The sequence below is a fragment of the Astatotilapia calliptera genome, chromosome 12 (assembly GCF_900246225.1).
Source record: "Astatotilapia calliptera chromosome 12, fAstCal1.2, whole genome shotgun sequence".
Taxonomy (NCBI): domain Eukaryota; kingdom Metazoa; phylum Chordata; class Actinopteri; order Cichliformes; family Cichlidae; genus Astatotilapia; species Astatotilapia calliptera.
Window position 1 is genome coordinate 26,578,506 of NC_039313.1, and position 14,363 is coordinate 26,592,868.

General features: G+C 40.8%; 1 protein-coding gene across 5 annotated transcripts in view; it reads right to left on the bottom strand.

Annotated features, from left to right (window-relative positions):
• Positions 1-14,363, bottom strand: part of cabin1 (calcineurin binding protein 1) — a 37,862-nt gene that overhangs the window by 21,280 nt on the left and 2,219 nt on the right. For 2 of the 5 annotated variants that reach the window (XM_026186469.1, XM_026186468.1), the window contains exons 4-29: positions 14,086-14,220; positions 13,811-13,991; positions 13,589-13,718; positions 13,323-13,472; positions 12,220-12,527; positions 11,939-12,116; positions 11,709-11,842; positions 11,400-11,617; positions 11,185-11,257; positions 10,727-10,914; positions 10,501-10,638; positions 10,055-10,243; positions 9,734-9,976; positions 9,465-9,618; positions 9,245-9,360; positions 8,922-9,083; positions 7,831-8,037; positions 7,517-7,662; positions 7,059-7,320; positions 6,670-6,840; positions 5,226-5,315; positions 4,934-5,094; positions 4,625-4,836; positions 2,265-2,330; positions 1,355-1,534; positions 62-456 (exon numbers count right to left, since the gene is read on the bottom strand). In XM_026186469.1, the coding sequence (XP_026042254.1) occupies positions 62-456; positions 1,355-1,534; positions 2,265-2,330; positions 4,625-4,836; positions 4,934-5,094; positions 5,226-5,315; positions 6,670-6,840; positions 7,059-7,320; positions 7,517-7,662; positions 7,831-8,037; positions 8,922-9,083; positions 9,245-9,360; positions 9,465-9,618; positions 9,734-9,976; positions 10,055-10,243; positions 10,501-10,638; positions 10,727-10,914; positions 11,185-11,257; positions 11,400-11,617; positions 11,709-11,842; positions 11,939-12,116; positions 12,220-12,527; positions 13,323-13,472; positions 13,589-13,718; positions 13,811-13,991; positions 14,086-14,220 (4,587 nt within the window). The remainder of the gene's footprint in view (positions 1-61; positions 457-1,354; positions 1,535-2,264; positions 2,331-4,624; positions 4,837-4,933; positions 5,095-5,225; positions 5,316-6,669; positions 6,841-7,058; positions 7,321-7,516; positions 7,663-7,830; positions 8,038-8,921; positions 9,084-9,244; positions 9,361-9,464; positions 9,619-9,733; positions 9,977-10,054; positions 10,244-10,500; positions 10,639-10,726; positions 10,915-11,184; positions 11,258-11,399; positions 11,618-11,708; positions 11,843-11,938; positions 12,117-12,219; positions 12,528-13,322; positions 13,473-13,588; positions 13,719-13,810; positions 13,992-14,085; positions 14,221-14,363) is intronic. The other 3 variants (XM_026186471.1, XM_026186472.1, XM_026186470.1) reach the window with 3 other exon arrangements.

Sequence of the window (14,363 nt, forward strand, 5' to 3'; positions counted from 1 at the left end):
TCTGTCAAAACTGTTGGAACAGGCATGTGGCTTGGCCATCAGTTAACAGGGCTGGACTGACCTGATGGGTCTTGCTGTTTGCATAGAAGAAGGCCAGGCGGTAGAGACTCTTGTAGTGCTGAGGGAAGCGCCCCAGACAGAGAAACAGAGCCCGGACACACATCTCCACCAGCATTCGTTTCTGATCAGGATGATCTGGAGGCAGGGCTTTGGGCACTTCTATCACCTCAGCGGGGGGCTCGGGCTTCTTCTTACCCTCGCTGGCCGGGGTCTGGGGGGTGGCCTGCTGAGAAGATGCTGGCTTTGGAGGTGTGGCTGGCACAGGCATCAGGTTAGGACAGGGGTCCGAAGAGACTTTGGGAGCTGAACCCTCAGACACAACCACCACCACTGCTTCGACTTCTTCCTGGATTACTTTCTCTTCTGTCTGGATGCCAGTGTGCTCACCACGTGAGGCTAAGATACAGCACAAAATCAAAACTTTAGACCCTGAATTCAGCGCAAAAGTCTCAAAGATTTCAGTTGTGGGGCATTTGGTTAGGTCAATGTTGATAGAAACAAATGTGGTTTTAATGCTTGGGTTACACAATTCTTTGGGCAGGAAACTAAACTTTGATTGTTTTAATAAATAAACTGGCCAATTATTAGCATTTTTCTTTATTATGAGTCTCAAAACAACAAGCTTTCAGTGTTCAAAGACATTCACAGTCCTGCCGTTTGTTTGCATTTGTTTACCTCTAAGCTGAGATTACGGAAATTAAAAAAATCCAGCAGTTAAGTATCCATGTTGTAGTTTCTGACATGTTTATGAACTTGAAGGGGAAAATATCAAAATTCTTTCTACCCAGAAACACCTACATAACCTAAAACCTTCACAAGCTAGAAAGAATTTCCCCCTCTTGCAATGTCAAAAGCAGATAACCAATAGGCTTTGACCTAAAAAGTCCCACCCCTTCACTTCCTGCTTTATCTGAGGTGAAATGAGTGAAGTGGAAGAGCAGAGCCTTTTGGGAACTCTGCAATGTTCAGGGCATAAGTGTTGCTTCCTTTGGATTCTGGCTGAATTTTATAGCAAATTCAACTCTTTCTCACTGAAAGTCCACAGGCTGTTGGCTCGAAGTGAGAGAAGGAAGATGTCATTTTTAAGTGATGTTATGATCTATTTAAACAACGGCAAGAGAAAACAACTTTCAAATAAAATTTATTTCATATCAAACACTAAGTTTGTGTTCCCTCATTTGGGAACCTTAACTACATTCATTTAATTGAATAAAAATCTTCAAAATGCTACTTTACGGAGGAACGGGCCAACATGTGCCTGAAGCAATAAAAGGCTCATTTAATCTCTGATTACCTGTGTCCTCAGATGCTGGCTGGCCATCCTTTACCGGGGTTGTACTCTCTGATGACGATGAGCTTGCTTTCCCGGAGGCGAGTTTGTGGCTGCTGTCTTGTGAGCTAGCAGGGTCTGTGAAGGCATCCTGAGTGGAGTTGGAGTCAGAAAGCAAGACAACCTCACTGTCCTGACTGCGTTCTGGCAAAACAAACAAAGAGGGGGGAGGAAAGGAAAAAAAGAAAAGAAAACAAGGGTTATGCTGCCAGTTGCATGGCCGCAGACAGATAACTTCAGTATTTGGGATAAAAATGGAGAATTATTCATATTTGTGAGTTTTTGTGTACAAAAAGGTAATTCTGGTGAAGTGATCTTTCATAAAGATCAAGTGAAAATACTGTACAGTGAAAACTTTCATAATAATTCATTATATGTAACAGCATGCTGTGGATGCCTTTTTGGAATTGGTGGTAATGTGACAAACATTTCCTGTTGTAATGTGGGGAGGAGGGGGGGGTATATACATATTTAGGAGAAAAAAAAACAACAACTCATGAGCCAGAAATTCTTATTAGTGCATCGCACAAAGAGAGATGGTCTGTTTTTGTAAGTAAAACAGTTTTTTGTTTTGGTTTTTAAATGCTACAGTTCCTCCTAATTACGTTCTGCAGTCTCAGGAAAAAATAATAATCCTGGGCTGAGAACTGTAAATAAGAATCAAGAGGGCAACAAGCTTTAGCTATTTCAGAGAATAATGCACACAAAGGACTTTTCAAAAGATTCAGTCATGAGTCAACAGCCAAGTTACTATGGTACTGTAAAATTTGTGTAAACTGACAGCTGTGCATTCAGTGCTTCCTACAAGAAAGCACTTCACTCTAGATTCAAAATATAGCCTCTTAAAAGGTTTGGTGGGTTTGAAGAGCAGTACCATTCAGGGAAGCCAGCCATATTGAAGACCTGGGCAGGCAGTAATCATGGTCAAACTCTGGTGAGGCTGTTGAAGATACGGGGAGCTGGTTTTAAGATATAATCAAGCAAATATTGCACCTCTTAATTTATAGAAAAGATTATTAAAAAAAGAAAGAGAAAAATCAGTCATTTATGCTTCTAGACAACTGAATGCAAATTTAATGCCACTCCCCTTAAAAGTGTAGAACCTGATTCAGACACACATTTCTTTCTATAAGAAAATCTGCAGGTTACAAACTAAGTCCAGAATCTGCAATATGAATAAAACCAAGAATAAATTTTCTCCCATTTTACTATTAGAATTTTAAAAATGAAATCAAATCATGGGAGTAGTCCAGGAAGAATTCTTCGAAAAGTGTCGAAGAGTCAATAATGAACATAAAGATTTCATAAATGCATGTCTGAATCTGGTCCTGCGGTTTTACCACGCTGATGCACTTTAAGCAGGACTCAAGACAGAGAAATTGGACACCTGCAAGCAGCAATGTGCATAGTGGGGCATTTTCTGGCTTCAGTCTCAGTTTTGAGTGCCAATAACAGGGCAGCCACATTCTTTCTGACTTGACATTTTCACACTAATTGGCCATAATTAGAAATTAGATCCAATTAGTGGTAAATAGCAAACATGACTCACGCAAGGTTTTGAAATCTCTCCCAGAAGTTTGACTTTCTGCAAAATTACCCCCCACACTGAGCCCACATAAAAATGTGACCATATGATACACCAGACAATTTAGTGGATTGTGATAAAAGGACGGACTTTGTCCAGTTGTGAAGGCATTCACCCCATTAGAACTACATGCATATAAATGGCAAAGCAGGTGGTAAAAGCAAGCAGGCAAAGAGGTAGCAGGCAGGTAGGTAGGTAGGTAGGAAGGAATCTGGAAAGGGTGACAAAACTGGCAACATGGGCAATATGGCTGCGTTATTTGCACATTCAAGCTCAACATGATACATGGGGTGGGTGGACAGATGTCACAGTTCTTGTCACATGGAAACAATGTCCAAGACTCTTTGGTCCAAACAGCACTCGGCCTTTACAGTTCAGGAAATTGAAATCAGCTCTGCTGCACAGTCATTGTGTAAGTATGCAACAACCACTGGAATAAAAAAACAAACAAACAAACAAAAAAAACAGCCCATCTTGCAATACTTAAAGTGTTGTCCCTTAATTTAAAAGAAAGGCAGTTAGGCTTACAGTACACACCGCAAGAACATAACAGATGGTTAGTTCGCGTGAGTCAGTAAGGTCTCTTATAATGTTAACTGTACACGCGGTAGTATATTTACATTGCTGAAAGCAATATTGTGCTATTAGCACATTACTACATAGAACTATCAAATTTTTTTTTTTTTAAGAATTAAAATTTTCTACTTTCATTTCCAGCTTCATGAGAAAAATCACATTTCACAAAAACAATTCTGTTTATCAGCGCTGACATGTCGAGCACATCGAGCGTTCTGAACATGTTAAACTAGATTTTTATCTGCATAATAAAATCCAAACACCATCAAGTTTTTCTACCTGCAGACCGAACTAATCTGACCTCTGCCGTCTAAAAATGTGTGTGTATAAATACTGAACTTCCATTTATTTATTTAATACTAAATGCACTTAATTACAGATAAAAAACCCTCAAATACATCATCCAACTTAATCAATCTAACCTTTCACTTCTGAGCTGTGCAAGGCATGCATAAATATTTATAGGACTTTAAATTCAAGAATCTACCAGGTTAAAGTAAACTAACTGGTTATGCTTAGCAGCAGACTTTGAACAAGTACCAGTCACAAGTCTTAATAAAAATCCAGATCACTGAGAATTTTCAGCTTTTCTTGGTGTGATAAACAGCAGCTCATGTATGCAACCCCTATATCAGCAACAGAACAAATGCTGGATGTTAAAAGCCTGAGGAAGTTGCAACACAACAACAACTATTACATATTAGGAGGGGCAAAGTGATAGTTAGGAAAGAACATGGTGCCAGCAATAAAGAGCCACAAGAGAAGGATATGCCACCAATACACCTACACACAGATATATGCAAACCCACAGGCCTTAATGCTCTGTCATACCCAACCTTAAAATCTGTCTCTTTCCACACTGCTGCTGCAAATTAGTCAAATAATCAGTAGCCATATTGCCCATTTCACCACATCCCAATCACCCAGTGCACAGGAATCATTGTAACTGAAACCAAAGCAATTAAGCATGGTGATTAGCAATCGGAACACTCCCCAGTGGGCGTCCTGTCCCAGCGCAGAAAGAGCTCCAAAGAGCCCGACCCCTGAGACAGTGTCTAGGACTGGGACTGTACCATCAGCCTGCCGCTCCTCATGCCGCTGCTGCTGCCACTGTTGCCTTCGGAGTGTTTTGCGTTTGGCGTAATCGTGGTCAAACGGCGTGGCCACATAAGGAGGTGATGTCAGACCTGGGGTGACAACTGATGGAATGGATGAGTTAAGGACATTCCCTATACAGACTGAGGGACAGTTAAAGTCTTCATCCATCATAGAGGGCGGTTTCTCCCTGAAATAAATCAAAAACAAGAATAAGTTCTTCTGCATGATTTTTTTAAATTTGACTCTTATATCACACTTCTTGTGTTGTATTTTTTATAACTTACTTCTCATGGGCCCTTGGCATGCTTGGCATACTTTTCTCTTCTCCCCTCGCAAATGGTCCTGTAGCTGCTTCAACCAGTAAGTTAAACAAGAGCTCGTGTTCCAGATCTGGCTCATCAGCCTCTAGTAGTTTCAGGATGGTGGCACTCAAACGGAAATGCAGCTAGAAGAAGTTTAATATATGCAGAGAATGTCTTTAAAATGTGAATGTTTCCAGGCAGTAATCTTACATAACACAGCACTGATGTAACACAACTAGAAACTATTGGGAGCCACATGTCACAGATAGCATACCTCCAGGGCTTCCATGGCCAGGTCAGGAGGATTATGGTAATGGATTTTACGGGGGTATCTGGCAGCTTCTTCGTGCAGATAGTTTGCTGCCTATAAACACAGAAAAGGTGAGAGTCACCAACCTGACAATCATCTGCCAAATGAAATTAACTCCTAAACGCATAAAAAAAATGCCTGCTGAAATCACGGGTCATACAGTTCATGTGCTTCCAACAATCTAATCAGAACAACAGAGTTATGACTAACTGTTCTGCCAAAGGGAAGAAAGAGACAAGAAAAAGAAAAGAAGGAAACATCTTGCGGGAGTGGAAGGGCAGTGATCTTTGCTTCTGTAGGTGGATTATGAAACAACACCAGAGAGAAGAAAAAAAAGAATACATCGGCAATCAAAGGTTGATTACAATGACTGGAACAGTCCTCGTGGTTTTTGTGTTATTACTTAACTAATATCTAATGAAACTGAAAGGAATACATTTAACGTTGTGCTATCCTTAGAAAAGTTCCAGGCAAGTCACACCTCAATACCAATGTTTATTATTAAACATCAATTATTTAAAGAGTTCCTGACACACACAGTATGTAGGATCATATAAACCATAGGTGTCAAACTCTGGCCCGCAGCCTAATTACATTTGGCCTGCGAAGCCATACAAAATTACCATTAGAGCTGGCCTGCCAGTATGATACAGTGCATGTACTGCTAATAATACAATTCCCAGAATGCTCTGTTGGTGTTTTGGCACGTCAGTCATGACAGGACCCATTAGCACCCTCTCCTCTGTTGACCATAGTCATAGCAACCATGCAAATACTGCCATGCTACCTATCCCAAAATGGCAAAAAGAAAGTCAGAAAACAGGAGCTTTCTGGACAGGTGGGAGAATATGATGAAAATTTGATAAATGATAAAATGATAAAATTTAATTCAGAAGGCTGCAAATACAATTTTTATTTAAGAAATTAATTCCACTGATGTATTATTTAATTGGAATTTTGATTTTGCATGTGTGCAATATTAAGTTATATATACATTTATATAAGTTATATATATTGTTTAGTATTAAGCTTTGCTTGTTCCATATTCAGTTTTTCAGCAAAACTTGTTTGAGTCCATAAGAAATGATTCCTTGTTATATTTGGAGGAAGATTTTTTTTTTTCAATGAATATTAATGTTAGCCCGCGAGTTTGAGCCACTTTTGAATTTTGGCCCACTGTGTATTTGAGTTTGACACCCCTGATTTAAACAATGTGTCTAGCCCTGTGATACTCAAACTGTGGGGTAAGCAACCCTGGTGGGGCAAAACCAGGGGAAAATATGATGGTAAGATTTTCTGATGGAACATTGATGAATCGTATTGAACGTTAGCGATTTATATTTTAAATTTTTTTTTTTACAAAATGGGAGAACCACTGGTCTAGCTTCTTGTCACCAAACCACTTCACCTTTTTATAAAGCTGCAGATATCCCGCCGGAGGCTGTCTACGTTTCTCTGCTATCTTTCCCAGCATGTAGTGAATCAGCCACTCTTCTTCGTCACTGTCACCCTCACAACGGGAGGCGCCCTGAAAACACTGAAAGGCCGTCTCCAACATGGAGTCTCTCCTTTCTTCCATCTGAAACACCACAGACACACAAACATGCACATGTTGGAAACATCATGAACGTTGTAGCTCAAGGGGGTAGATTAATTGACTCTATAAAGACTGCCAGTATGGAATGAGCAAGAAGTGGCCCAATGCAATCGGTGAGTTAATGTCTTTAAAAAAAAAAAAAAAAAAAAAGGTGAACGGATAGGAAACACAGGTGAGTTATATGTCAGAGCATGCCTCACCTGTTTAACCACCTCAGGGGGAAGCTCACTGCGCCACTGTTTGAGCTGCCGTGAAGCAAACGAATGCAGCGCATATGACATGGTACCATACTCTATCCACAATGACAGATTGGAGCTGTCGATCTCCAGAGCCCTCTTAAAGCAGTTAAGCACTGCTTGGGAGTGCTTCCATATGGGAACGTCGCTTTTCAGCTCATTGGAGTTGAGCTTGTCTTGGATACGGCTGGCCCTCGCTAAAGCCATACCTGCCCAGGAGTCAAACCTAAAGCAAGACGAGGAAAAACACTTCAGTATTCTCACTGCATTTAAAAGTACACTATGTTACTTTATAAAAACAAACAAATACAAACAATTCCTCTGCACATCCAATTTTGTGCTTTTTTCAAACAAAAATTACAGTAAACCTTAACTTTAAAACATTAAGAACAAAAAATTGATTACTGTGTGCAATGAGCTACCTGTTAGGAAAAACACATATGTCATGCATATAGAACTTGATGGCTTTGGATTGCTCCTTGTTCTTAAAATGATAGTCCGCCACAAGGTAGTAGATCTCATTGATGATCGGAGGTGCAGGAGCACTGCCCTCGGGAAGGCATGGAGCCTTAAAGAGAGAAACAAAAAAATCTTAATTAGACGAGACTGTTACTGACTTCAAGGCTTTTAAAAAATATATTAAATATATATAAATATTATAGCAAGGAAGACCCTGTTTATAACGTCCAAGTCACTTAGTGCTTCTCACTTCTTCACCATGGCCCCACAAACTGACCTTTTCTGTCATGTCCTCAATGTAGGCTGCCACTTCATCCATTGTGAGGACGGGAGTGTCACTTGGGGGGGCGATGCTTGCAAACCTCCTCAGCAAATTGGCCAATTCTGCAGACACTGTACTCGTCTTATAGCTGTCAAACTCAGGCAGCGACTTTGGTTTGAAATACTGAAACATGAAGAGGGCATCGCTCCACAGAAGCTCAACCTTAAAGCAGAGTAATACCACGGGAAATTAATACCTGTGTAACATACATGGCTACAGCAATTACTGCTAAAAGGTCCCAATAAGACTATTCTTTCATTAGTTACAGTGTACAGTTAGGACTCCAGCCACTGAAAACCAATGACATACAACTGTGGGAATGACCGCCACCTCGTGGCTAAACGCAAGTACTACAAAAATACAAGAGATTGGGTACTTTACACACAAACCTCCTGCTGAGTCACTTTATCTCTTATAATATAACACGAGTTTACCTTTTTCGCTCCCTTTGACTCTTTATCTTCAATCAAATGTAACTATTTACAGAGAACTCTGTCAAGCATCTCCTATAGTGACAAAGCAATAAAGGAAGCATGCTGTTATATACTAAATATTTCATTATCTTGTGAGTTACTCAAAGACAATTTCACTAAATTACGGTAAAAGTCTAAAAGCCCACAAACCACAATTCTGCTGGTAAGTCATTAATCTAAATGTGGTTGCATTTTTCCTCACACACTGAATCAGTGCCATTAACGCTATTTCACCGGTGCAATTTATTTCAGTGACATCAGAAGTGTATTCCTCACCAGCAAAACAACATTAATGGATATAACAGACTTTTTCTGTGTGTCATGAGGGCCTGTCTGAGTCATCAGCCCTCAGCTAAACAACTCACTATTTATGCAGGTTTGTCAGTACCACTGGGAAATCACACAAAATAGTCCGACCTTAAGTTACCTCTCAGCAATTCTGCCTGTTCTTCAGGTATTGACTTTTGGACTATGTCATTAAATTAATTAACTTCTGCTTGGCAGAGCCGCTTGTAGATCAAACACCAAACTATAACACGTTAAATCAAGCAGAGTGTTTTAAGCATCTATAACCTGTGGAGATGAATGATCTTCAAGGTAGCGGGCCTTGCTCTTCTTACTGGGGTAGGCATATAAACAGAAAAAGCACTGTTCCAGGGCCATTTCCAACTCCTCCTTGTAGGGGTGAGAGTCACTGCTAGTAGAGGCTGCAAATTCTTTTTCCAAAACTCGCACCTAAACCAACAAAAACAAATATTTAAAAACATTTTCATATGTTTTTGAAAAAAAGAACAAAAAAACGAAGTAATGTACAGCCTGACATGTCAGGCTGTACATTACTTTGTTTTGTTTTTTTTGGTGTTGATGTAGCATTTGCAGAGAGCAAACAAACTTACAAAAAATTTGAGAAGGGCTCCGTCTGAGCTGCAGCACAAGGACCGACGGCCAAGATACTCGTGGGCCGTGTTTAGAAGCATCAGGGAGGAGGGCAGCATGGGGGTGTCTGAGTCCTCTAAAAATTAAGACTTGACAGTGTCACTCAGTGTAACAACTGACATGGCATATACAGTACACTGAAGGAAAACTAAAAAGCATAAAAGCAAGATATCAACAAACCTTCATCATCCCCTACAGACATATGCTGTCGAAGCATACAGTCAAAGGCAGCCTCTTCGTGCTTGATAATGCGATACAGGATAATCCAAGGCAGGATTGAGAAGAAAAATGGCTCCTTGGGATCATCAGAAATGGTCATGCTAAGATCAATCAGCTGAAACGCAAACCGACAGCACAATAAATTAGCAATCTAAAAATTAAGTGTATCGGTACCTTAATGTTGCGTGAATTAAAGCATTACTTAAGGCGAACAGAAACTCTCTTTGAACCTGGATTAGGTTGTTTGCCAGTCGAGCCATACTAGAGAAGTGGGGGACATTGCTCAGAAGCTCCGCCTCTTTATTGAAGCAGACCTCGATGCCATCTAGCAACTTCACAATGGTGCTAACCCACTCCTCCTTGCTAGGTGGAGAGCTGCTTGGAGCAGAGTTGAGCTGCTGGAGGGCTTCATTCAAGGCCAGCTCGCTGCACTCCAAACACTGCTGGTAGTCCTGCAGCTTCAATAGTGAGTTCTAGGACACAGGGTTAGAAATAATTACGCATTTCAAATCATTTAGCGATTCCACTGATATCACTGTAGTTTGTCTAACCTGTAGTAACGTCAACTGTGCGGGACGCTCAGGTGTTGAGCTCACAAACTCCAGAGGTTTGCTCCTGCTCCCATAATTAAGGGTGGGCTGCAGCAGACGCACCACTGAGTCGAAGTCCGATGACTCAAAGAGGCGCTGGATCTCTTCCAAAGATTGACAGCGCTCCAGACACTTTAGCCTTTTGTCAATCTGTGTGTGGGAACAGAGAAAACCCACCAAAAACACAGTCAAAACATCTACAAAATAAGCACTTCGATATTTTCAAGCTTAAATTGCTATGAAAGAAATGAATGCTTAAAAATTCCCCTCTCTCTTTTACATACGCCATATATACATACATTTATATATTACATAATTAAGTATTTTGATTCTGATAAACCCCATAAGAAAGAAATGGGAAATATATTAATAAAAGAGAAAATATATATACTGGCCAGCACACAAACCTCCTCTACAGAGATTGCTGCATCTACACGAAGGTTAGGCAGGTTGATTGTGTACTGTTTCCCATCTGGGCTCTTTGATTTGCTCTGCAAAAGGCCTACACAGACATCATAGCTCTCCAGAGCCAATTCCATGTCCCCCTGTCAAAACAAGAAATGCACTGTTACTGAGTGAAAAAAATAACTCAATAACAATCAAGTAAAATATAAATAGACATATAAACTTTACCTGCAGGGCCAGGAATCGTGCCTTTAGCCAGTATACTCGCACCATGACATCCAGCCAGTCATCCTCAAACAGATCTCTTTGAGATGCACCAAGAGCGAGAAGTAATAAATCACCCTGGAAGTGCTGCCCAGGAAATTCTGAGTCAGTGGTATTGTTTCCAGAGCCACAGCTGCTTCTTCTAGGAGTAACTGGATAAGGAATTAAAATATGAATGCAAGCCAAAAATAAACAATGAATTTCCATTGTAAAACAAATACTACATATCATCATGTTCAACTTCAACAGTGACTCCAACACCTTTTAGATCATTAAGCCAAATTTAAAATGCTAGATAAATGGCAACACATTTCTCACATTCAGGCTCTTGAATGCTTTGCTCAGTAGTGTTATTTGTCCAAATTGATCTTTTCAAAATCTACTAGGCTATGAGAAAAATTATGAAGCTCACTCAGACTTACCAGCCTTCCCTTTGCTGTGTAACCATTGCTCCAACTGCAGTTCCATACAGGCCAAGCTCATTGTCAACATCCCCTGCATACGTTAAAAAAACAAAAAAACAAAACTAGATCCTTAGAGAAAAGCCTTAAAGGGCTTAAAGTAAATTAATGTTAAGCCATAAGCATGATGATAAAAGACATTCAAGCAACCATAAAATTAACCAACTTTCATTTACCCGGATATGTTGGTTGCTGCAGTCCCGAAGGAGAGGATTAGGAAGACCGTTACTGTGCTTCCTCCAGGTCTGATAGACCTCCAAGACCACAGCAGTCAAGCCCCGGGGCCACTCCTCCATGAATTTCTGACCCACTGCTTTCAGATAGCGCATCATCAGGTCCAGTATACCACCATTGGCCATATTGTCAAGTAGGAAGTTGTGGACATCTTGTTGTTCTGGAGGATGGAGTGGACAGTGTGTTAATATGATGGAAACACCAAAATGAGATATGATATTGTGAATACACATTTAGGATGCACCACATACCAGACTTCATGTATTCAACTGAGTCCACAGGTAAGCAACTCCCATGCAGAGGCTGTATGTCATCCTTGCCATCACACTGTGTCTCGAGATTACTGAGGCTCTCATCGTCATTATCAGGATCAAATTTCTTTAGCCTAAGAGAAACCAGAAAAATACTTTTACATCAACAAAACTATAATAGACCTGTAAGATTTACGCATTCTACATAAGGTTCAGTAAAGAGCGGCTACCTAGAAGGTAGGTATTTAAAAAGCAGTTCCTGAAAATCAATCTTCTCCTCCTTCTTGCATTTAGTGTTTCGAACACGTGCAGAGCGCCGCTTTGCCGTTTCCCCGCTATCTTCTACCACGCGTTTCCGTTTCGGCGCTTTCTTCACCTTATCTGTGAGCGACACTTCCATTGCTGTAGCTGTGAAGATTTGAGAACATTTAAATGGCTACAATAACAACAACAATAATACTTTTAATTGATACAAATAATCACATTGAGAGGCAAGACAAACAGCACTGACCAACAGGTGGAACAAAGGTGTTGACCTCTACAGTGGACTGACTGGTGGCAATTTGAGGTTGATTGCCAGATTGAGCCATCACTGCTGGCTCAGTGAAGACTACTGGAGGCAGGGATGAACTGGGGCTGCTGCTTAGCACTGTGGTCTGGCCCATACTGACAGGGCTGCTTGGCTGGGGGATGTTCTGGAGGACGTTTGGGTCACGGTACTCTGACAAGTCAATTCTGCGGCCAAGACTTGGGCGTGGTAGCTCACACGTGGTCTGATGTCTGTACATTGCAAGGAGACTTTCACCCAGATGTTTCCATCTGCAATAAATACAGAAGATATAGCAAAAAATTTGGTCCGGTGATAGGTTTGTAGCATAAACCTATTCGCTGGAACGTTAAGGACAATTTACTACACAGCAAAAGCAAGACACAAGTAGGCAAAATTCTTTGTGTTACTCATGCATGAGGGAGAGAACCACAACAAGCGCCGTTCCTTCGCTTGACCCCAGTCGCTCTCGTCCGCTCCCCCATAACATTGTTCTTTTATTGAGCTCACATGAATATACATAGGTTCATTAACATAAGACGTCTACATACACACAAAGAGTACTTTGCCTGTGCGTTGCATAAGTATGTGTGTGTGCGTGTGTGGGGTCAAGATGTGACTCCCCAAAGCTGGTGCCAGGAGTCTAGCGGTCCATCTAAACAAAAGGCTCTTACACTCAAACAGATATACGTGTGTTTGCTATACCATATATCACCAAGAGAAGATATGACCTCTCCTAGGAGGTGTGTGATCTATGCCAGAACACTCTGTAGAGGAGTGAACGCACCCCCCTCTTCATGCTACACAGAGTTGTTACAGACCTCCTAGGATGAGACATTCTTTCAATCTACAAATGATTATATACTTCTAAGCATATATGACTAATTTTTCTAAGCATAAATGACAATAAACAATACAAATCTAACAGATTCTGCATTTTCTGCTGATGTAAACCATAGCATTGTAATAATTAACAATAATCTGTTCTCATTAAAACAAATAATCTATGGTTAAATGCTGACTGTGTGATGAAATGACGCAGACAGCAACAACAGCAGAGCACTCACGAGAAGCTGTGGATGGGCTGAATGAGTACAAGGTCAGGTTTTGGTTCAGAAAGAGAGAGAGCCTGCCTGCGCCTCCTTATCTCTAGTGCCTCTTCCATAATGGATTTGCGTTCCTCTTCTTCTACTTCCACATAGTGAATAGAAATATCACTGAGAAAAGTAAAAAATAAAATAAAATAAAAAAGACGGAGACAAGTTTGTCAGTCATGGAAAAGTATGGTGCAACTCGTAAACAGATTAAGAACTTAAAAGAAAGTTGCCTTTACCATTTCATGAACATCTGCATCGTATCCCTCTTCAGACAAGGTTGTTCCTCAAATATTTTTTCCTTCAACACCAGACCTTTGGTGTAACAATGGTCCTTCTCTAGGGCTTTGGAAATGAAGTACAAACAGCCTGGAAATACATAGAGAAATGTTAGCTACTTTCCCCCCCATACATGAGCTCTTAACCTGACCGTGAAAAGCTTATGATGACATGTTACATACAGCTGTAGTCACTGAGTGTATAGAGTATAGTTATGAGGTTGTCCAGGCAGGGCCAGTGGTCAGGGTTACAGTGCAATCCTTCCTGGAATGCATGACGAGCCAGAGGAATGCGCACCAGTCGCACAGCCACCTGACCAATTTTGTACCACATGTTCACATCAGTGGAATCCAACATGACAGCCTGAGAACAGAGCAGAGCAGAATTTATAGTAAGAACACCTGCCAGCGTTATTCATTCGGTCATTGAATTTAATCAAGTTAAAGTGACACATTACCTCTAAGTAAAACTCCATAGCGGTCTCCAGGTCATCCCGTAACGCAGCCATACTAGCCAGATTTTTAAAAGTTGAATATTTCAGCATCAATCCGGGGTGCTTGAGGCCCACTCTCTGATCATCAGAGGGCATGGCCTGAAATATTAAGAGGATACATTAGATTCAACACCAAACCCATGCGGTCTTGATAAGATCAAGCAAGGTAAATAATGTCAACATGGCCAATTTTATTTACGCAGTGAAACTGAATTCTACACAGAAAATGGTTAACATGATAT